We start from the raw sequence: 24,272 nt of genomic DNA, 5'->3' as shown, positions 1-24,272 counted from the left end.
ATTTACATTTTTCTAAAACTGTTTTTTGAAAAGACATAAAGAATGTGAATATTGCTTGGTATGTTAAGTGCTTTTACATTTTCACAAGGCACAAACCCTTTTACACTGGTCAGGGTAATGGTCTGGGATGATGGTCTGGGATGGAGCCAGAGGGAAGTAATGGGGAGAGCATGAAGTCTGGGGCAAGTTTGGGAAGGAGGATCTGAAGCTGAAGCATGGATTAACAGCAGTATTACTTCCTTCCTCCTTTACTTTACAACAAGAAGCACTGAGAATCCTCCACAGGGAGTCTGAGGTAGGGTACAGGTCAGATACTGCACAGAGCCATCAATAATGTACAATTGCCAATACATTTTTCAAAAGCTGAAAATATAATTTGTTGACAATGAAAAGTTGTCCCCAGCACCAGTACGGCAATATCAAAATGTTGTGTGATGTATATTAAAATTACTTTATTTAAACAGGATAGGAGTTTATGGGGTTTTAATGTCATTACTGAATTATGTAATTGGTGAGTGAAATGTAGACATTTTCTTTTAAGAAATCCCCCCAAAAAGAAAAGTCCTAGATAGTAGTTATCAGGGAATTCTTCCGTATGAAACAAAAACTAAAGGAGGGGAAAGAAGAAAATCAAGTAGTAATTCAAGACTTTTAACCTAGATTCCACGGTACTTCTTGGACGCCCATAGCTGGGTTCTAGTGTAGTGTAAGCAGAATGCTATCTTCCTGCCCAAAAGATGTCCATGCCCCAATCCCGGGAACCTGTAAATACGTTATATTCCATTGCAAAAGGGACTCTGCAGATGTGATTGAGGGTAAGGGCTTTACAATGGCAAGACTGTCTTGGATTGTTCAAGTGGGTCCAACCTAGTCACGTGAGCTCTTAAACATGAAAGGTAGGTAATGGGTCAGAGAAATGGGAGCATAAAAAGGATTTGCTTTCGAACCAGTGGCTGGTTCAAAAATGTGAGGGAATTTGTGCAAGGACCAGAAAGAGGATAACGGGAAATGAGGGTGTTCCCCAGGTGATAGCCAGCAAGGATACAGGGACTTCAGTCCTATAATCTTGAACTGCATTCTGCCAACGCCTGAATGAACAAGGAAATGGATTCTCCTGCAGGACCCACAGAAAGAAGTACAGCCCTGCACACACCTTGGTTTTAGTCCAGTGAGATCTGTACTGGAATTCTACCCCCAGAACTGTAAAATAATAAATTTATGTTGTTTTAAGCCACTAATTTGTGATCATTTGTTATGGAATAGAGGACCAATACACAAGGGCTTCCTAAAATTGTAGAAATATTTGCATATTTGTATATGGTCATTTTTCTGATGAAAGAGGCTGTATATTTCACCAAAAAAGCAAGAATGATTGAATGCTATTATCTTTTCCCATTGTATAGCACTAAAAACATCCTTATGCACTATGACAGCAGAACAAATTTCATTTTAGATATTCAACTGGCAAAAGCATGTTTTGTAACAAATAACTGAATGCAGGAGCATACAGCAGATTCTGCTCTGCTCTTCTGCCCTGTTCACCTTCCCTCTAAAGCAGGCAACACTGGTGCTCATGTGTAATGTTTCCTATGGATTGTGGCACTGTGGTTACTCAGGGTGGATTGTGAGTACCTAAAGAACAGTATCTTCTTTTGTTTTGTTTTTCTTTTACCTCTCCAGAAACACTGTCACACTATACCTAGCAATGGTAAGTTCTATAAAAATATGCACATGATCAAATCAAAAAAGCAAGGTTCTATCTCAAGAAAGTGACCTGGACTACCTACCATTTGAAATTCTGTCCAGACCAACGATACAGTCTACATATTAATTTATTCTTTATATATCTAACTCATTATTTTCTGTAAAAAAGGAGAGTGCCCAGATTTCTATGGGAAAAATATGTGAGCACCCTCAGATTAATTTTCAAGATGAGTGTCTAGACAGATCACGGGGAAATATTGACAGAAGCTTTGACATTTCCCACTGATCACCTTGACCCTCTAAGGAATGTTTTCTATTTCAGCATGACCTAAATCCATGCAGGCTCCAGTGAAACATAGCTTAATATTCAGAAATGTAATCAGAAGCTTAGTAATATTTATTAAACAAACCCTTATGGAGCAAACTTTATTTGGATAAACCAAAGATTCAAAGATAGAAGGAAATCCTGGGGGTAAATGGATACATGAACAATTAAACAGGGGTTGGGGGTAGGAATTTGATATAGTCTATTTTTTTTCTAGGTTATTTCATAATGACTGAAATGCTGGAGTAACAGACACTGGCAAACAGACCACGGAAAGGATGGTGACCGAGCCATGTCCATGCATGTGGTAATCTGCTTCATGTTCAGTCTTATTTAAATATTCCATGGCATATCTGGAACTGGTGAGGAGTTAATAAAACGTACAGAGGCTTCTCAATGCAGAGGTGTGCTGAGCACCCATACGGATGGAACATGAGAAAAAAAGCCTAGAGGAATTTGAAGTAAGGTAAAAAAAATAAGAAAATGATATTCAACTTGAAATTATATGAGGGAGTGTGTCTGTAGAAAAATAATCAGGAACAAATATTCAGTGGAAGAGAGACAATTGTAAAGCAGTCAAACCAAACAGGACAGAGAAGAGAGGATACTGAACAATAAATCAGAGGAGACTGAGATACTGTAACAATTCAGGGGAAAAACTGAAAACCATCTTGGTGGCCACATGTTGTTACTAAACAAGAAAGTACACCTGAGCTAGAATTCACCTTGAGACAATATCCTTTTTTTTTTTTTTTTTCTATGCTGAACTCAGAGGAACTGGAAAGAATTCCAAAAAGAACAGCAAATACAATTAAGAGTCTAGAGGGATTGATTTATATAGTGAGAGGGGAGAAATAAAATATGCAGTCCTTGGCTAAAGACTTCTAGAGAGAAGATAATTGTCAAAAGTCTTTAAAGGATTTACATACTGAGTCAATAGAGGGTGATTAAGTTCAGTAAAAGGGAATCTAGGCAGAATCTAGGGAGATGAATGTAAACTCTAATGCTAAAAACATTTTTCTAATTTTGTTAAGACTAAAATCTGAAGTGTTTCAAAGGGTGCTGATTCAAAAGTCTGCTGTTGTTTTGTTGGTGTTTTTAACCCATTTTGAGATTTATGCTAAGTGCCCTAGGGAGATAGTTGTTGGAAAATTCATTATACCCCTGACATTCTCTAACAGATTACTGTTGTCCTCCCCTTTCTGGCATATAAATAACTTCTAATTTTATAATCCCAGCTTTATAATAAGTTTTGATATCTGGTAGGGTAAGCCCTCCTACACTGTTCTTTTTTAAAAAGGCTTGGCTGTTTTTTCTGTCTCTTCATATGTACTCTGTGTACTTACTGATTTTAATAGATTAAACTCTGCATTAGTGTGCTCAGGCTGCCATAACAATGCATCACAGACTGGGAAGCTTAAACAACAGAAATTTATTTTCTAACAGTTTGGAGGCTGGAAGTTCAAGATCAATTATAAAAACTTAAATATATAAGAGTATAAAATATCATCATGTAAAACTGTATTAACTTAAAGGACTATTATTAAACCACTAATAAGAAAAATGGAATTATTTAATTAGATAAGTGAATTAAAAATAACTCTAATTATGTTTAGCAATGATAAAAATACATAATACCTACATATATTTACATACACACATGATACATGATGGCTATTATTATTTTGCATAAATAGTAGAAAGTGCAAATCAAGACATTCACTCCATTTATTTCCTTTTACTTTAGAATGCAACATTTTCATAATTTAAAAAAATTAATGCATAAGAAAGAGACTTTGACTTTTCCATTTGTAAAAATTACTGATTTTGTTTAGAAATAATTGAAGAAAAACATGAAAATTTGGTTATTTTCTGTTGCAGTGAATGAATGCAACCTAGATATTCAAAAGACAGAAAATAATTACATAAAATCCAATATAAACCTTTAATGGAACACTATGCAATAATTAAAAATTGTGCTGTATAAATATAATTTTTGCAAAATTAAATAAATATTCAAAATACATAGTTAAGTAAAAAATGCTTTCTAAAATTCTTGGGATGTGTGTGTGTGTGTGTGTGTTTACACATGGAAAGATAACTTTCAGTTGGCTCATGTACAAAACTGTCAGGATTGCAGAGTCATTACGCATGGGCTCATCAACATGGACTTCCATTCATGAAGGCACACGTGACTATAGCCATTAACGAGTGCCCCACCTGATAATGGCAGAAACTAATGCTGACCCCAATAAAGCACTATTGTCATGGAACTCTAACCAACTACCTAATGTCAGGTTAATCACATAAATATTTCTTATGGAAGGCAGTTGTCTGTTTTCACTATAATATATACTTGCTCTGAATATAGATTTTCCTTCCTATCTGCATTCTTCTGCTCAAACTATTATCTGTAGACTTCCAAAATTATTTTATTGACTTTCACAATATTCCACATAGCAGAGCATTTAACTAAAGAGCTCATTTTACAAAACTAAAGTATGTCAATGGGCACATGCTTATAAAATTCATTAGCTTTATTATGTTTCAATTGTCCCGAAGCAACCAGCCTTATATAATGGTGGAATGGACTATTTTGGGTGGCAATACTTCACAGGGCTAGGGTAATTTTGCTAAGATGAAGTATATACTTAGACTCAGTGACCAATATATTGGTGCTGTTTTGGGATCCATGGGTCCAGGAATCAAAATGCAGAAGTCAGAATGACTCCTTTCACTATTGCCTATATGATTCACTAATGCAATTTTGCTTCTTTTATCCTCAACTTTGGGCTCTGCTTCCCTAGAAGTCTGGCCCCTGACTGAATCAATGCACAAAAAAGGAGGTCAGGCTACAGGCAGAGATGAGGGACCTGGGTATGAGGGGAACCCTTGTTAATAGACAACATAGAAACTGGTTGTTACTACACACTGAGCAAGGAGGAGTCTGTCGAAATTTAGATCTTCCAAGTTCTGATTTAATATCCCTATGTCTTCTGAATAAAACCCCATAAAAAACCATAACAACCCCTAGTAGCTTATGTGAAGTGAAGATTTGTTTCACACTACCAGGTAAAAAACCCAACTCCAGAGGTGTTTGCTGAGAGCAACAGGAATCTGAAATGTATAGTGCAAAAAGGAAGTTCATAACCATCAGTTATGACCATTTGATCAGTTTCAAATGAGGACTATAGTAGTCATTTCTTTTTTACTATGTTCTGAATATATGTGTGTGTGTGTGCACACACATGTGTGTATGTGAGTATACTGACCAATCTTCTGCTTTTATCCCCATTCTTCCTCCTGTCTAACACAAGATGTATTAACAGTGATTAAACTGGTATCTCAGTATCTAAGTTACAGGATAGCAAAGCAAAAATGTGACTAGAAGAGAAGTGAGTGTTCATCATGGGAAAATAGATATAGTGACCTGGGACTTTGCATATTCTTTTCTGGGGAGAGTGTTTGTGTGCTCTTGTTGTACAAGGTATAGTTACATCATGACCTGATTTTGTTACTACCTTCATTTAGAGGTTAACTATGGCTGAAAGAAGTCTGTACTGATACTGTATGTACTATGCTAAATGGTTCCACTGACAGGTTGGTCTAGTTGGAAACAGTGTTTCTTAGTGACCCCTTCCTTATACTGTTCTTAGTGAAAGCTGGCTAAAGAAAGAAATTTTGTGACATTCTGTAGGCAGAATTGGAGCAATTGCTTCAACCAAAGCGTTCTCTTCACTCTCTTCTGCCTCACATCCAAGTCTTCTTCCTCACGGCTGACATTGCTGCCCCACAGTCACTGCTGACCCATCTGCAGACACGTGGCTGCAGGACCAGGGAGGGAACAGCTCCCTGCAGGTTGCTCCAGCTACCTTTTCATGGTCCCCTCTCAGCAAACAGATGTGTGAGGCTATTTATCCTAACTGGTTGGTGACTCCTCTGATCTTTCAGGTCTCTTTTTCCACTTTCACTTCCCCTCCACTCAGCTTCCCCCAACAGTACATAAAGTCGAATGTCTACAACGACTTCTTTACCCCTCAGTTCATACCAGGTTTTCTCTCAGATGGAATCTTGACAGATAAAAGATAATTTAAAATTTTCTTATGCTATCTTTCACAAGGTTCATTATAAGAGATAGACAGACTTTGTAAAAAGAACTTGGAAGATTTCTTTCCATTTCATGCTCTGGTATGATACAAATAAAATGGGCATTTTCTTTTAAAGATGAAGAGTTGAAAGAATTCATCATGATATCATCTTCAGCAAGTTGAGACATTGAGACTTCCTATATGATTATTTATGTGTCATTTAATCCTCAAGTTCATCAAGGTTTTCAAATATTTTTTTTGGAAAATTGGGTAAAAAAGTATCTCATAATTCATTTACTTTACTCTGTATCTTTGATTTTTTTGTCATTTTAATATCTCTACTTTTTTGATTAGGTTAAACTCTGTTGTATGTACATTATCATTGTGCATTGCTTTTCTAACAGAATCAATGCTTGCTTTTATGCATTAATTTGTAGAATTTTAGTTTATTACTATTCTATGTTTTTATTAATAAATATTTTATTTTCAATAACATTCATAATTGCTTCAGGTAGGTTTTCTCTCTTTTCCAAAATTTTCACTTAAATTTTTATTCCTCTTATTTTCAATATATCTTGTTCTTTTTTTTCTAATTTTCTTTTTAGATTTTATTTAGTTATTTGAGAGAAAGAGACAGAGAGAGAGCACAAGTGGGGAGGAGAGGGAGAAGCAGGCTCCCCGCAGAGCAAGGAGCCCGATGCAGGACTCGATCCCAGGACCCCTGGATCATGACCCGAGCCGAAGGCAGACGCTTAACCGACTGAACCACCCAGGTGCCCTCAATATATCTTGTTCTTAATGTATATTTAAGGTTCTGAATTTTCTCTTCTACTTTTGAGTAACCCATGGGTTCTGGTATGTAGTGTTACTACTATTGATATCTTGAAAAGATTTTTGTTTTGACCTTTTTTATCCCAAGAGTTGTTTTAAGGAGATTTTGTAAATTCTCAAATAACAGTGTTATTGTCTATATTTGTCATTAGTTTCTAATTTAATTACACAGTAATTTTAAAGAGATTGGAAACTTTATAGCTACATTAGGAAAAGGAGATCTAAAATATAAATACTTAAGAACAAAAGAAATAAAAATGTATTTAGACTTATACTAGAAAAGATTTTCTAAACTTAAAAAAGTAATTGAATATATACATAAAAGGATGCACATATCCTGGGAAAAACTGATATGAAGCAATCAAACCACACTAGCAAAATTACTGTACTTTTTTAAATATGAAGGAAAATGCTACAATTAATGAAGAAAAATAATCAACTCACTTGTAAGGTGTATTATCTATAACAATAGTCAATTGCAAGAAAGCAATGTACAAATTGCTTGGGGAAAGACAACTTGATTCATTTTATACCAACCCAGTTATGTATTATGTATACATAAACACAGTGAGATTATATACAAAAATTATGCTTTTAGACACAATTAACAGAAAATCTGACTTAAATTATCTCAAATAATAGAGGGGTTATCACTGAAATGTTCAGATTCAAAACTATCAGTCATGGTTCAGTCAAATCTCCAACTCCATTTCTCTGAGATTTTCCTGCCTCTGTTCTTTCTCTGTTGACAACATCCACAGGCTGTTGTTAGAAAGTGGCTATAAAACTTGTAAGCTTCATTTCCATGCATACAAATTTCTTTCTTTCTTTTTTCTTTTTTTTTTACTTTTTACTTAAATTCCAGTTAGTTAGCATACAGTATAATAAAACTTTCTATAGAAAGAAGGATTACAACTGTTTTTACAGATGTTCCTTATTAAGAATGAAGAATTTTATCCCAGAAACCCCTGCCACATTGAGGCTAAACTTGGTACCATACCCATTCAACTGACAGATGCTTCTTGACTGCTTATTCTCTTCCAGCGACTCTTCGGAACCAAATCACATGTCCAGGTGATGCTACGCACCAATTGGTGTAGGCCTAGGTTCCTGGACCAATCACTGACAGATGGTTGGAATTACTCTTACACCCATCGGGATGACCCCCCAAACTAGGATTGTGTAGGGGTAAGCACTGACTTCATAATTTGGAGTCTTCCAAATGTATGATTAAAAATTTAACAAGACTCTCCACTCAGTATAACCTATAGTATTGAATTTACTAACTTCCAGCTAATTAATATTTCTAGCTTTTATATCTTCAAGGAGGAAAAGTGAAGATATTTTAAATATTCAGAAGAAACTTGGAAAGATGCATTTGAAAAATTATAAGAAAATTGTTCTCTTAATTCATTTTAATAGTTTCAAACACTTTTAGTGTACTATCTTTGTTTCTCATACTCAATGATGGACTGGGAAGTTATGAGAGAAAATTTATTTACAGCACACTTCTTGAATAAGCTAAAGGAACATACACCCTACAATTTAATTCATTCTTAATATCAGAAATAGCTAATTGACCATCATTTTAAGCCAAAATCTATTTGGAAAATGTGATTATAATATTTGTTCCATAATTATATTTCAATTGTCTTCCAAGAGATTTTGTAACCTACATAAAACTTTTATAATGATAAATCTTATAAATCTAATTTTGTGCATGAATCATCATGTTAGTTCTACTAAACCACTATGGCTAATTCTCTTTTGAAAACTTTCCAGGAATAGCTTGATTTTTCCTTCTCAGAATATGATCCCTGGATTTAGAGAATTTAAGGGCCCTGTAGTTGAGTAAGAAAAATTGAGTAGATGATGTTTTGATGGCAGTTGAACTAAATATTTTGTAGCTGTTTCATAAAAAAGAAACTCAGGGGATTTCCTACTAGTAAGTGAAGAATAACTAAAATGTCAAGCCTGTTTTTATAAGAGATCAGAAATTATATCTGAAGTTGTCTAAAGTTAGGATTGCTTCCCACCACTGGCAACCCCAGCCCTGAAGAACCACAAAGGGACAATGAGTACCCATAATCTCTGGCCTTGAAAATCAGCCAGGCATAACTCCAGGAGAGCTAGAGGGCATAAGGAAACTGAGTCCCTACCATTAAAGAGCCAGTAAACTCAACAATTCAGCCAGAGACACAGCAAAGAAGAAGGAGTTTAATAAGTACCGGGGCTATAAACATGAAGGAAATTTACTGGCTCATCTCAGAATGTGTGCTGGCAGGGAAGGGATCTGCAGGTGATTCCTCTAAGAACAAAACTGTGGGCAGGCACCCTTTCTCTTACCCCTGCCCCAAGTCTAGAAAGCTGGAGGCCTGTGGGAAGCCAGTGCTAACACTCTCCATCTACCTGGCTAGCACTCTGTGCCCATCCCATCCAACCACCCACCCTTAAACCTACACCTAAAGGAACTAAAAAAAGAAGAAAAGACAAAGCCTAAAGTTAGTAGAAGGAAGCAATAATAAAAACTAGAACAGAAATAAATCAAATAGAAAAGAAAAAAAAAAAAACAGAAGAAAAGATAAATAAGCCAAATTAGCCAGACTCATCAAAAAAAGAGAGAGAAGCCTCAAACAAAAAGGAAGAGAAATAACAACCAACACAACAGAAAGATAAAGAATTACCAGAGAATACTATAAAAAATTATGTGCCAAAGAATTGGTCAATAGAGAAGAAATGGATAAATTCCCATAATAATCATAATAATGAAAGATAGCTACCCTTATAATAAGTATCTAAGGCTTTTGGTCACTTGTACACAAATACTTCTAAACTTTTTTATATGTCTATTGAATCATGCCTTATTAAAAATGCTACAATTTAATATTATCTTACACGCATCTTGAGAGATGGGGAAACTAAATATGGCAAGTTCTCGGAGTACTTGATGAACAAAATATTAAAAATCCTGGATTCTTAACCTGTGACTCACTGAGCTATGTTGCCTAGGTGAATGAACTTAGGAAAATAACCCGAAAAACTTGGTTTTAAATGACTTTGCCATTACTCACTAGTTGTGTATTTTGGGGAAAGTGACTTGCTCCTTCTAAGCCTCAATTTTCTTATCTAAAATGGAGCTATTAAGGCCTACATTTTTCATTTAATAAAGGCCTAATTAGCTGATTAAATAGCAGTTATATTTGAATCAGCGTTGCCATATGCAAACCTTAAATCCATTCTGAAACAAGATATAGGCTACATTTAAAACTAAGACCTAAATATTGCTTATTTCTACTAAGGTCTGTTCACCTGTAGTAATGCTCTTGAAGATTGGATGCACACTGGAGTCACATGTGGAGATTTAAAAATTACTTATGTCTGGGACCCAACCCGGAAATGTTCATTTAGTTGTCTCGGTTATGACTTAAACACTGGGATTTTAAAAGATTGACCTAAAAGAAAAAGATTATTTTCATTTATCTCAGTTATTTTTGAATAATAACATGTACTATTAAACTTGATTAAACAGCAGCAGATTTAAGCAGCCTTAAATATAACTGTATAACTCTAATTAGCAGATCTCACCTGTTTGGTATTCCCAATTAACTGTAAGTCCCTATGAAACTCAAATTAATGATTAGGTTCTTATCTTGTAGACACAATGATAAACTTCAGCCTGGCATAACCAATATTTGGCAACCCCTATTCCTCCTCTCTCTGCTAAAATAAAATTGCTCTTTTATGTAAAATCAAATAATCTGTGACTTCTAGTTAGGCTGAAGTTCAGTCATGCTCATAAAGGTTGAATACATTAGTGAGAATAATATCTCAAGGAGACGCAGTAAAAAGCAGAAGGAGTAGTAAATAACACAGAGGTAGAAGTAAGCAAAAGCGATGTGCTTAGCCTTCACTTCCTTATTCTCTTCACCTCCTGGGTGATCCCATTACCCCCCCAGTCATTGATTGTCATGCACATGCTGATGTGTTCAAGCTGCCAGTGCCCAGACTCACTCCCAATCTCCATACTTATGGCCAAAGGTATACGTGACATACCTAGTTGTATATCCCAAACCACTTCAGAACCCATCATAAGTAAAACTAGATTAATCCCCTTCTACTCCAAATTCTTTCTTTCTTCTTCATTTACCAGCTCATTAAATAATGCCTGTTGTGGACACTCCAAAAATACTGGGTGGACCTCCAGCCAACATTTATCCAGATGTCAAGACTGATGAGGCCACACTTGCCCCAAGAGGTCTGGAAACATTTACTATTCAGCTAATGAGGTTTTATGGGGAGAGCAGAGAGCTCCCAATCAGGTTCAAAAATTGCTTGAGAGAATTAGGGAAATGAGACTCGTTTGGCTTTTAATGTGATTAAGGCCGTAAGCTAGGGTGATAGTTCCCTTATTTGGTCCAGGTCTTGAGTTGTTTGGACTTCCCAGTGGGCGTTTAAGGAGGGAGCACCTGGGGTTTCTAATCAACTTTCCTGGATGTGGAGCAGAAGGAAAATGGAGTGGTAAGGCTTGAGAGCTGTCAGTCACCCTTGATTAAGTGTGAACTGTAATAATGATTCTGACACCCCCAGTTTTGAAGATTCACTTTTGATGTGAATTTAGAACAGAAATTTAGAACTTCCTGACCACCCATGCAAACCTGTAGGATGTATTGTAATCTTGACAGTATATCTTTAAGGATGTCACTTTTATTCTACATATTATAATTAACTGATGTTATTCCTAAGGATAAATTTAGTGTAGCAGGTCTGTTAAATAAGCAGACTCTGGCAATCATTCACAGACAGATAATATATTGCAGGATATAACACTAAATTTGAACTAACCTGGAAAAAATATATCTATCTATCATCTATCTATCATATATATGTATATATGATAGATTAATAGACTAGTATATATATTCATACATTAATAGACTAGTATATATATATATCTTCATACACATATATATACATAAACTAAAATAGAATATTATATTTAATATCCTATTAAATAAAAATACATAATGAATTTTAGGCCAATTTATAGTGATCTTAGTAAAAATAGGCATATATTACATTTGAGGAAAAGATATTCCTATTAACTTCTGTTTCTTTAGATATTGTCCCTTGGTGATGCTGAATCATTCATAAACTCCTTAGAATAGAAGGTGAAATACTGAAACTGATGTAAATAGTTTAAAGTTGTGCCACATGAAAAATTAAACTTTTATTTTTAAGGAGGATTGGTCTTTAATCATTCTGTGTTCTCTCATTAGTATCCTTGTGATTTTTTCCTACAGTTCAAATCTCAAAAGAGAAATTTTCATTATTAAGAAGTGCCTTAGTTTGTAAACTGTATGGTTTATATTACCAGAGTTGGCCAGATTTGATGAGAACAACTAATCACAATAGTTCTTACAATGTCAGAAATGGATGGATTTAATTTTTTATCTTTTTGAAAGGGTGGAATAAAATCTCTTGGCATTTCTTAAAATAGCTTTTTGACAAATTTATAAGATAATTAAGATAAATATTTATTATAAAGTCTCTGTTAAATTATTTTATTATTGAAAGCATTTTGACTTTAATCTGATATTAGTTTCTCCAAAAGTGGATTTGACAAAAAAGACTTGAGTGTATAAATAAAATATAGACTGAGAGTGGTAAAATAGATTTTTAAAAAATATAACCTATAGAAACCTTTGGTTATTTTATTTTAATTCTATGTTTGTTTCTATAAAAATATAAATCCAAACAGACATTATTTTCTTTTTTAAAAATATTTTATTTATTTATTTAGAGAAAGTGTGAGCTGGAGGAGGGGGAGAGGGAAAGGGAGAGAGAGAATCTCAAGCAGACTCTGCACTGAGCCCAACATGGGGCTCGATCTCACACCCCTGAGATCATGACCTGAGCCAAAATCAAGAGTCAGACGCTTAACTGACTGAGCCACCCAGGAGCCCTGAAAACATACATTATTTTCATAAAAATACTTAATTTCTTAAATTGAAAGAACCACTTGCATAATCTTGGAAAATACAAAAGGGGCTGCTTCGATTATGTTAGCTTATATTATTTTCTTTTGCAGCATATACCTATAAAGTTCTATCCCAATATAGCTATTTTAGTAGAACCTGGCACATAATCATAAGAAATATTCAACTGAATGGATTTGACATCCAACAACATGCCAGGCCTCACCACCCTGAAAACCTCTAACCATAAACACCTAACGATTCTATATAAAATACTGCATATTTAGTGAATGGCTTTGCTAAAGGAAGAAGAAAGAAGTCTCCAGATACCCTGACCAAGTGAGCAAGAAAAACCAGTCCCAGGGGGTTGAAAACAGTGATAGCTGCAGACTCTTCCATAGGACTTATATGCATAGGCTCATTCAGGTTCCTCTAGCCCTACTACAAAAACTCTTCTACTTTTATGACAGGTCTCCGAGGTAGGCACTCTTGTTATCCTACTTTACAAATGTGAAGCCAAGATGCAGAGATGTTATATAACTTGCCCAAGGCGACACAGATTGTAAATGTCAGCCGTGGAATGAAAACCAAGACACTCGGGCACTGGAGTCAGTGGGCTTAACCAGTTCATCAGTTATAATTCCATGGATCTGAGACAACAATCTCAAAAACTCCAAAATGCTGTTCAGAGAGATTAACAAAATAAACAGAAATCACAATGAAAGAATAACACAGTAAAATAAGAATAAACATATTTTGGGGCACCTGGGTAGCTCAGTCGATTGGGCATCTGACTCTTGTTTTTGGCTCAGGTCATGATCTCAGGGTCGTGAGATCGAACCCGCCGTCGGGCTCTGCGCTGGGTGTAGAGTCTGCTTAAGATTCTCTCTCTCCCTCTCCCTCTGCCCCTCCCCCACTTCTCTCTCTCCTGCTCTAAAAAAAAAAAGAGAGAGAGAGAATGAACATATTGCAAAAAGATCTAAATGGGACTTGTGGAAGTAAAGGAAAAAGTCATTGGAAGTCACCTTCCTTTAACAGACATTACTTTACTAATGTATATAGAAGTACTGAAGGAAATATTATCTATTCTTTTACCAGGTATTAGAATAAAGCTTTGCCAAATATTTTTTTCACTCGTAAATTTTCTTACAGATTTCTACTGATAATTGGGGATTGGAAAAACATTCAATATATATATATTACATAATATAGTAAATGACTTAATGCACTATATGCATTGTTATTTATTCTTTATGTTTCAATAGAGTCAAATGAATTATTTTTATCTTAGGGCATTCTCTCTGATTTTCAAAACTGTCTTTTTTCCTAACATCATAAGCCACCATTAAATCAGTCTTAAATTATATTAAAATGGGCCTCTTAATTACAAGCCAGCAAGCATGGATGACCCGTTATGCTTCAGACATTTTACACACCTCGCAATAAGAAATCACATCTCGGGAGATCAAGTAGCTCGCTGAAGGATTCTCTAAGGGAATAGATCTGAGTAACCAGGGTCTGTGTAAATGAAAAACTCTTTTCAAATTCTCAAGCTACCTCCTGGAGTGAATAGAGGAAGGAAAATCAAAGATAGGACTAGAGAAAAAAAGAAGCATCCAGATGACATTTGCGAGAAATAATTTCTCTCTGTTTTGAATGCCCAGACTGCTTTATCTCATTTTTAACTCATCTCTTTCAACAAACATTAATTTAAATTATAATAAAAATATCTACCACAATTGAGTTCTTACTTTGCCCCTATGTACTTTCTGAAGGGCACCGCATGCATTCATACATTCAATTTGTACAACATATTTACGAGAGGGCTGCAATTATAATTCTCGGTTTCCCAATAAGGAAGAAAAAAATTAAGCAACCAGTCATCATCACAACTGGCACACAACAACAAAGACCCGATGTTTCTTGAAAAAAATCAATGAATAAGCAAATACTTTTGAATCTTTCAATATCACTGTATTAGAAGGTAGGAAAGTCTCTAAATAGCAAGTATGTTTTCTGATATATTTTATATTCTTACATTTTCCTAAGTTTTTCAATGTAAGTAGCAATAAGATTGTTGAGGAAAAGTAAATTTTTTAAAAAGATTTTAAAGTAGGAGCTAGTAAACATCTCAGGAGAATCATTTCAAATCTTATTAGTAACATATAGCACATTTCAGTTAACCATTTATTTCTTACCCCCTTTCATTTCATTTATAATCTGACTTTACTCAGTTTCATTTTCAAATCCCAAGGGATGTTTTGAACATTTCTTGGTCTCCCATGATGCTGTGCATTTGTTCATGTTCATGTTCATGAATGGATGACGGAAGGACAGGGTGGTGGGCTGACCAGCCTGAGATCACACTTGAGCTAGTGAAATATAGGATTAGAGCCTGAGGATCTTGTGATCCTGCATTCATCTCCCTCCACAACAACCATTAAGACTAATTAGCCTCAAAAACAAATAGAACAATCACAAAACCTATAATTACTTCATTCTTCTCATGACCAAGGAACAGAGTCATAGGATAATCAGACTATAAGGATCACAGTTCAATAATCAAAGGAAGGAAAGGAAATGAATAGCACTTTGCCTTGAAAAGGTAAAGGTGAAATAAAGGCTTACATGGGAAAATGAGACCTTGCTAAGGGAACACTAATGGCTTACCTTAGTATATCCTTGATCCTTTCCACCTGATTCTTCATGATCCAGAGAGAGATTACACTTCCTCTTATATCATTTCTCAAATATGGGATCCTATAAATATAAAATAAACAAGTATGCAGTGGTGTGTTTCTTTTACTTTAAGTTATTCTACTTTAAGTTAATTTGGTACAATTCAAATGTATGTTATTAAGCATGTAGGAAGCTTTTCTTTAAACAAACAGTAATTAAGTTAAAAACTTTTAAGAATACCTACAGAAGTGTCTCACACCGACACTCTGGCAAAAAGTAAATAAAGTGACTAAACCAACTACTTAGACAATGGGGTATTTGATTGAAAAGACAGTTGTGTAAAAGAAAATAAGAGAGGGAGCATAATTTCAAATTACCTAGGTGATTACTAGAATTTATATTTCACAGTGTTAAAGGGGATTTCAGTCATTTACACATTGTTAATTAACAGGAAGACTAGACTGACAAATATTTTCTACATTTTCAATTATGACCCACAGATATAATTTCAGGGATCCCGATATTTCTCAATTAGCCTGGAATGGGCATCAATTATATATGTTTAATAGGAACATTAAATATTGTTACACATATATATGGACAAAGTCTGTGATACACTAACAAGAATACAACAACAAGAATACAAACAAAATTTTTGAAACCCTTATTTTTTATTAAGTAACATAACTGGAATTAACATTTCCATTTCTTGCAAGGAGGACTGTTTACAATAAATGGGAGATGTTCTCAATGAGCCAGATTCATGTCCCTCATCAACGTTAAACTCTTTTTGAAAATTGCAAAGGACGTAAACCAGATCTGTTAGTATTTTAGTCATTGTCTCTTGTGAAATGAGGTTGAGGGCTGGTCAGAGCCAGATAAGAATTTTTTTCAAATATATTAGTTTGAAGGAAAATATAAAGAGAAACTAAATATTTTATTTAAGCAGTCAAACATTTTTCTGCTTAGCATTACAGATTGTCTTAATTTTCTCTTTCTCTCTCTTTTGTTTTCTCTCCCTCCAATTTGTTTATGTACTTTGTCTTGTACAAATTGAAAACTAAATTGTATTGGGAAAATCCCAAATTCCAAAAAAATCAGTGAATGACTTTAGTTGAGAACATACAATGGATTACCGATTGGGTCATATTTCAGGAAACATGTTTTAAGTTAATTGTTCAAAGAAAATGAAATCCATCATCACCAATTTATCACTACATCTTAAATTTGCAGAGATCTCTATCCCAGATATGTTAAATGTTTCTTAACTTTTTCTTCATATCAGAATATCTCCTCTTCTCCCTTCCCACAAATAGAAAAGCAGGAAATAAAAATAAAAGTTCTTAATACCATGTGTGACTTTTTATTATAATAAAGCTTTTAACTATGGTGATGAAGTAATCAAACAACTATTAACTCAAACTTAAAAAATAATATTAAGTTTATTAACATATACTTATATTGCTTAAAGACATAAGCAGATTTATGTAATATTTATAATTTAATATGGTATGCTTATAATAAAGATTTTGATTTCATTTTAAAAGATTAACTCTGAGATTTACAATAAAAATTTTTATAATAAAAATATTTAGCATTTTCACATTTTAGTTTTTAATATATAGGCATATGCAAGCTCTATACTGATTTAAACTTTAAAATGACACATTTTTAAAAAGTATATCACAATCTTTTTATACAAAACTATGAAAATAACTGTCTTTGCAGTGTCAAAAAGACTTTAGTATTTAGCATCTGTTTTCATCATGTTCAAATTTTGAATATTTTTCAATAGGGTTTTCCAATTTATTTCTTTTTCTTAAATGCTACCCACCATTAAATAAAACTGTAACATTCTAAGTAATGATCACTTGGTAGATTAAAACAGATAAAATATATTTGGACAATTATACATATGTTTTAAAGTACATTATCATTTTACTTACTTTTAAAAACCTACACTTTTAATCATGTCTAACACACACATTTCCTTTTTAGACTGCTCTTAAAAAATACCCACATCTCTCGCCTATATTATAGTCTTTTGAGCACAAGAATTTTTCCTGGATCCTCTCAGCTTTGAATGGAATATCTGACTCAAAGCATGTGTCAACAATTGTTTTGATTGTTCAATAAATGGAGTCCAAATGGCTTCATTTGTACATAAACTATGTTATTATCATTCCTAATCATTTCTTTCAGAACAATATTTAATAATGTCTTCAATGTTGTTAACTTATTAATTTATTTTTAAAATATTTAGATAAGGAACTTGCTCTTCTCACCAAAGTAACAAGAGTTGTCCATCCTCTGTCTATGCTAATCTTCCTGAATAAGGCTAAGCTCTCGTATGCCTACATTTTAAGCGTGTGTCAGATCCATTGGTTGGGATCTGAGCCGTGACCTTTCTTTAGCTTGCACTATCATCTTGTCACCATGCTCTGGTAGGACAAAATTCAGAACTAAGGAAAAAGAGTTTTTCACTGATTACATAATATATACATTTTGATTTTCAGAGTGGCTTGCTTTATAAGACAATAGATACCAGAAGCACCTATTGGAGCCTGGAGCCTTGAGTCTCACTTACTTTGCTTTCCATGTGCAAGTCAAGTCTGGACTCCCTTCCCCATCAGCAAAAAGTGAATATCTTTATCTAGGTAATACAAGATTGCTGTGTTAGTTTACAACTATCTGAAAACACTATATAAAGTGACAGTAATATAGAAATTGGCAAACCATCACCTGTGGTCCAGTTGCCTGCTTTTGTAAATAAAGTTGTACTGGATCACAGGCACGTACGCTAATTTATATATTTTCTATGGCAGTCTTCAGCTGCAATGGCAGGATTGAATAGACCTCTGGCTTGCAAAACCTAAAATATTTACTATCTGGCCCCCTTTTCTTAAAAGAAAACAAATGCTGACCCCTCTTAATAATGAACACTAATAACTTATTACTACTATTACTAATAGCAACAAAAGTCAATTTCTACAAGGCTAATTAAACCACTTGAAATACCAAACAAGTGGTGATGTGCTGTTTCTTTCCTTAAGAAATGAATACGGTTGGTTTTGCATTAGCAAAATTGCAAGTTTTTATTTCCATATAACCAGCCTGAAGTTAAACCTTCCCATCAGTATCTGTGCTTGTTAATCTCTATGATGATGATGAGAGCTTAAGCTTTCAATTTCATGCCCAGGTACTTAATGTTTACATGAAACTGTTTAGTACTGATTACAAACATTAGAAAGCATGCTGACACATTAGTGCACAGTCCTAAGATAAAGTTCTATATATTATTCATATTTAAATTGCAGTTCACTGAACAGATGTCACCTATAATTACTTGGTTTAAATAAAAAAATGATAAATTAATGTTTCCAAGTTTTAAAATACATATCAGAAATGAAAATCAGTCAGATCACTTGATCTAAGTGAATTAGAGAAATATATTCACTGTATTAGAAACTTTGGATTAGATGCAATTTGAAACCGGTAGGGGCCAAGCAAGAAATGACATAAAAAATGATTTACTGGACACCAATAGTATTGAAAAGTCATCCTCTGTAGAATAAAGAGCCATTGGGAGTTTTATTATGTGTAAAAGTTAGTTGTGTAACTGACAAGTAGCAGAAACGCCGTAGACTTATGCGGGGTCCCAGTGAGAGGGAAGAGGAACGCAATGCAGTACAGCTCAGAGGGAGATTTATTTAGCTCTTGACACTGTGTTTGTGATTTGAGGAGACTTACTCTATACAAGTATTTCATTTGCTGATATTTCAGTTGTTATCTATCACATTTTTAATGTGATTTTTACTTGAAGAAGTCAAAATAATATTTTCTTTCCCTTCGGGACATAAAATAGCCAAGGCTCTAACAGTAACTATTGCTTATAGCTACTAGTCTAAATACTTAGACTATTATTACACACTGTTCAAAAACAAAACATAATCTGTCAAACACCCAAATGACCTATGAGTTACAAGAATAGGTTCCCTAATTTATTTTTATTTTTATGTTTAATTTAAATTTTAGTTAGTGAACATACAAGGCAATATTGGTTTCTGGAGTAGAATTCAGTGATTCATCACGTACATACAACACCCAGTGCTCATCACAACAGGAACCTCTTTAATGCCCATCCCCCATCTAGCCCATCCCGCACCCACCTCCCTCCATCAACCCTCAGTTCATTCTCTATTGTTAAGACTCTCATGTCTTGTTTCCCTCTCTCTCTCTTTTTTTCTTTTCCTCCTTCCCATATGTTCATGATTTCTTTCTTACATTCCATATATGAATGAGATTATATGGTATTTTCTTTCTCTGACCTATTTCACTTAACATCATATACTCTAGCTCCATCCATGTCATTGCAAATGTCAGGATTTCATTCCTTTTGATGGCTGAGTAATATTCCTGTGTGTGTGTGTGTGTATTGTGTGTGTGTGTGTGTGTGTATATACATTTATACCTCTTCTTCTTTACCCATTCATCTGTCGATGGACATTTGGGCTCTCTCCATAGTTTGGCTATTGTTGATAATGCTGTTGTAAACACTGGGGTGCATGTATCAAATCAGTATTTGAATCAGTATTGAATTAGTATTTTTGTATCCTTTGGGTAAATACCGAGTAGTGCAATTGCTGGATTGTGGGGTAGTTCTATTTTTAACTTTTTTTTTTTTTTTAAGATTTATTTATTTATTTGAGAGAGCGAGAATGAGAGAGAGAGAGTACATGAGAGGGGGGAGGGTTAGAGGGAGAAGCAGGCTCCTTGCTGAGCAGGGAGCCCGATGTGGGACTCGATCCAGGGACTCCAGGATCATGACCTGAGCCGAAGGCAGTCGCTTAACCAACTGAGCCACTCAGGCGCCCTATTTTTAACTTTTTGAGGAACCTCCACACTATTCTCCAGAGTGGCTGCACCAGTTTGCATTCCCACCAACAGTGTAAGAGGTTCCCCTTTCTCCACATTCCCGCCAATACCTGTTGTTTCCTGACCATAGGAGAAAGGCTCTCAGTTTTTTCCCATTGAGAATGATATTAGCTGTGGGTCTTTCATATATGGGCTTTACGATGTTGAGGTATGTTCCATTTATCCCTACTTTGATTGAGGGCTTTTTATCAGGAAAGGATTATATATTTGTCAAATGCTTTTTTCTGCATCTATTGACAGTATCATATGGTTCTTATCCTTTCTATCCATATCCATATGGTATATCACATTGACTGATTTGTGAATATTGAACACACCTGTAGCCCAAGAATAAATCCCACTTGATTGTGGTGAATAATTCAATGTACTGTGAATTCAATTTGCTAGTATTCTATTGAGAATTTTTGCATCCACATTCATCAGGGATGTTGGTCTGTAATTCTGGTTTTTAGTGGGGTCTTTGTCTGGTTTTGGAATCAAGGTAATGCTGGCTTCAAAGAATAAGTTCGGAAGTTTTCCTCCCATTTTTATTTTTGGAACAGTTTGAGAATAGGTATTAACTCTTTTTTTTTTTTAAAGATTTTTTATTTATTTATTTGACAGAGAGACAGCGAGAGAGGGAACACAAGCAGGGGGAGTGGGAGAGGGAGAAGCAGGCTCCCCGCAGAGCAGGGAGCCTGATGCGGGACTCGATCCCAGGACCCTGGGATCATGACCTGAGCTGAAGGCAGGCGCTTAACCAACTGAGCCACCCAGGCGCCCGGTATTAACTCTTTTTTAAATGTCTGGTAGAATTCCCTTGGGAAGCCATCTGACTCAAGACTTCTGTTTGTTGGGAGACTTTTGATTACTGATTCAATTTCTTTGCTAGTTATGGGTCTGTTCAAATTTTCTATTTCTTCCTGTTTTAGTTTTGGTAGTTTGTAAGTTTCTGGGAAGTTGTCCATTTCTTCCAGGTTGCCTAGTTGGTTGGCCTATAATTTTTCACACTATTCACTTATAATTGTATTTCTGTGGTGTTAGTTTTGATCTCTCCTCCTTCATTCATAATTTTATCTATTTGGGTCCTCTTTTCTTTTTGATAAGTCTGGTTAGTGGTTTATCAATTTTATTAATTCTTTTAAAGAACCTGCTCTTAGTTTCATTAATCCATTCTACTGTTCTGTTTTCATTTTTTTGGTTTCTAGATCATTTATTTCTACTCTACTTTAATCTTTATTATTTTCCATCTTCTGCTGGCTTTAGGTTTCATTTGCTGTTCCTTTTCTAGCTTCTTTGGGTGTAACGTTAGGTTGTGTATTTGAGACTTCTCTTGCTTCTTGGGTAGGCCTGTATTGCAATATACTTCCCTTATAGGACCACCTTTGCTGCATCCCAAAGGTTTTGGGCTGTCATGCTTTCATTTTCATTTGCTTCCATGTACTTTTTTTGAAATTCTTTAATTTCCTGGTTAACCCATTCATTCTTTAGAAGGATGTTCTTAACCTCCATGTATTTGACATCTTTCTGAATTTTTTCTTGTGGCTGACTTCCAGTTTCATAGCGTTGTGATCTGAAAATATGCATGGTATGATCTCAATCTTTTTGTACTTGTTGAGGGCTGATTTGTGACCCAATATGTGATCTATTCTGGAGAATGTTTCATGTGCACTCAAGAAGAATGTGTATTCTGCTGCTTTAGGATGAAATGTTCTGAATATATCTCTTAAGTCCATCTGGTTCAGTATGTCATTCAAAGCCATTGTTTCCTTGTATTTCTGCTTAGGTGGTCTGTCCATTGCTGTAAGTGGGGTGTTAAAGTCCCCTACTATTATTGTATCACTATTGAGTTTCTTTATGTTTATTATTAATTGATTTATGTATTTGGGTGCTCCCAAGCTGGGGGCATAAATATTTACAATTGTTAGATCTTCTTGATGGGTAGATCCCTTAATTATGATATAACGCCCTTCTTCATCTCTTATTACAGTCTTTGTTTTAAAATCTAGTTTGTCTGATAAAAGTATGGCTACTCCATCTTTCTTTTGATGTCCATTAGCATGATGGATGATTCTCCATCCCACCACTTTCAATCTGCAGGTGTCTTTAGGTCTAAAAGGAGTCTCTTGGAGGCAGCATATAGATGGATCTTGTTTTTGCTTTAATCTATTCTGATACCCTATATATTTTGATTGGTGCACTTAATCCATTTACATTCAGAGTGATTATCAAAAGATAAGAATTTAGCGCCATTGTGTTACCTATAGAGTTGGTATTCCTGGTGACATTCCCTGGTCCTTTCTAGTCTTTGTTGCTTTTTGTCTTTTTTTCTCCATTCAGAGAGTCCCCCTTAAAATTTCTTGCAGGACTGGTTTAGTTATTACGGACTCCTATAGTTTTTGCTTGTCTGGGAAACTATCTTTTATTCTATTCTGAATGACATCCTTGATGGATAAAGAATTCTTGGGTGCATATTTTTCTCATTCAGTAAGTTGAATATTTCCTTCCACTCCTTTCTGGCCTGCCAAGTCTCTGTGGACAGATCCTCTGCAAACCTTACCTGTCTGAGCTTGTAGGTTAAGAACTTTTTTTCCCTTGCTGCTTTCAGGATTCTTTCCTTGTATTTTGTGAATCTGACTATGCTATGCCTTGGTGATGGCTGGCTTTTGTTGAATTTAATGGGAGTTCTCTGTGCTTCTTGGATTTTGATGTCTGTGTCCTTCCCCAGATTAGGGAAGTTTTCAGCTATAATTTGTTCAAATAAACCTGCCCCTTTATCTCTCTCTTCATCTTCTGGGACTCCTATGATATGAATGTTATTACGTTTTAATAAATTGCTGAGTTCCCTAAGTCTATCTTCGTGACTAATAGTTTTGTTTCCCTCTTCTTTTCAGTTTCATTATTTTCCATAATTTTATCTTCTATATCACTGACTCATTCATCTGCTTTGTTCACCCTTGTTTTTATGGACTCCATTTGTATTTGCATCTCCATTTGTGTGTTACAGCATTTTTAATTTCAGCCTGAGTAGATTTTAGTTTTTTTTATCTCTGTACTAAGGGATTCTCTTTTGTCTTCTTATGCTTTCTTCAGGCCCAACTAGTATCCTTATAATTGTCATTTTAAATTCTAGTTCAGACATCTTACTTATATCTGTATTGATTAAATCCCTGGCCATGAGTTCTGCCTTGTGTTCTTTCTTCTAGGGTGAAATCCTCTGTCTCATCATTTTCTCCAGAAAAGAAAAGAAAAAAGAACAACAAAAACAAAACAAAACAAAAAATAAAAACAAAGCAAAAAAAACAAACAAAAAGAAAAAAACACAAAAAACAGGAAAAACACAAAACAAGAAAACAGAAAAAAAAAAAGATCCTGGGTGTGTTTTGGTCTACTTGTTAAAAGAATCTAGATCCCAAAATGGAAAAATAAAATAAATTGAGAGTAGACAAATATTTATATATATATATATATATATATATATATATATTTTAAAAATAAGAAATAAAAAAGTAATTGTAAAATAAATGAAAAATAATAAAAATAAAAGAATTAAAGAATAAAAGTAAAAAGGAAGCTCGATCTTATTTCCCCTAGAGCTAAAGTTTTGCAGCACTCTATGATCAATAAACTTGGTGGGACCTAGTTGTTTGTGCTGGTGTTCTGGGGGAGGGGCCTGCTGCGCTGATTCTCAGGCTGACTTGTTTCAGTGGAAATGCCTCTCCAAGACGCAGGGTGGGCAGGGCTAGGTGTTATGAG

At 34.7% G+C, this 24,272-nt stretch overlaps 1 protein-coding gene across 4 annotated transcripts in view; it reads right to left on the bottom strand.

Annotated features, from left to right (window-relative positions):
• Positions 1-24,272, bottom strand: part of LOC115936763 (uncharacterized) — a 364,196-nt gene that overhangs the window by 221,556 nt on the left and 118,368 nt on the right. For 3 of the 4 annotated variants that reach the window (XR_014140963.1, XR_014140964.1, XR_014140967.1), the window contains exons 3-4: positions 18,190-18,255; positions 15,594-15,683 (exon numbers count right to left, since the gene is read on the bottom strand). Coding sequence is in view for 1 of the 4 variants with exons in the window: in XM_081807235.1 (XP_081663361.1) it covers positions 15,594-15,683 (90 nt within the window). In the remaining 3 variants the exon portion in view is untranslated. The remainder of the gene's footprint in view (positions 1-15,593; positions 15,684-18,189; positions 18,256-24,272) is intronic. The other variant, XM_081807235.1, reaches the window with a different exon arrangement.

The sequence above is a fragment of the Leptonychotes weddellii genome, chromosome 2 (genome assembly GCF_054177405.1).
Source record: "Leptonychotes weddellii isolate Sample4059 chromosome 2, ASM5417740v2, whole genome shotgun sequence".
Lineage (NCBI taxonomy): Eukaryota > Metazoa > Chordata > Mammalia > Carnivora > Phocidae > Leptonychotes > Leptonychotes weddellii.
Note: the sequence above shows the minus strand (reverse complement) of the source record. Positions and strands in the feature narration are given on the sequence as shown.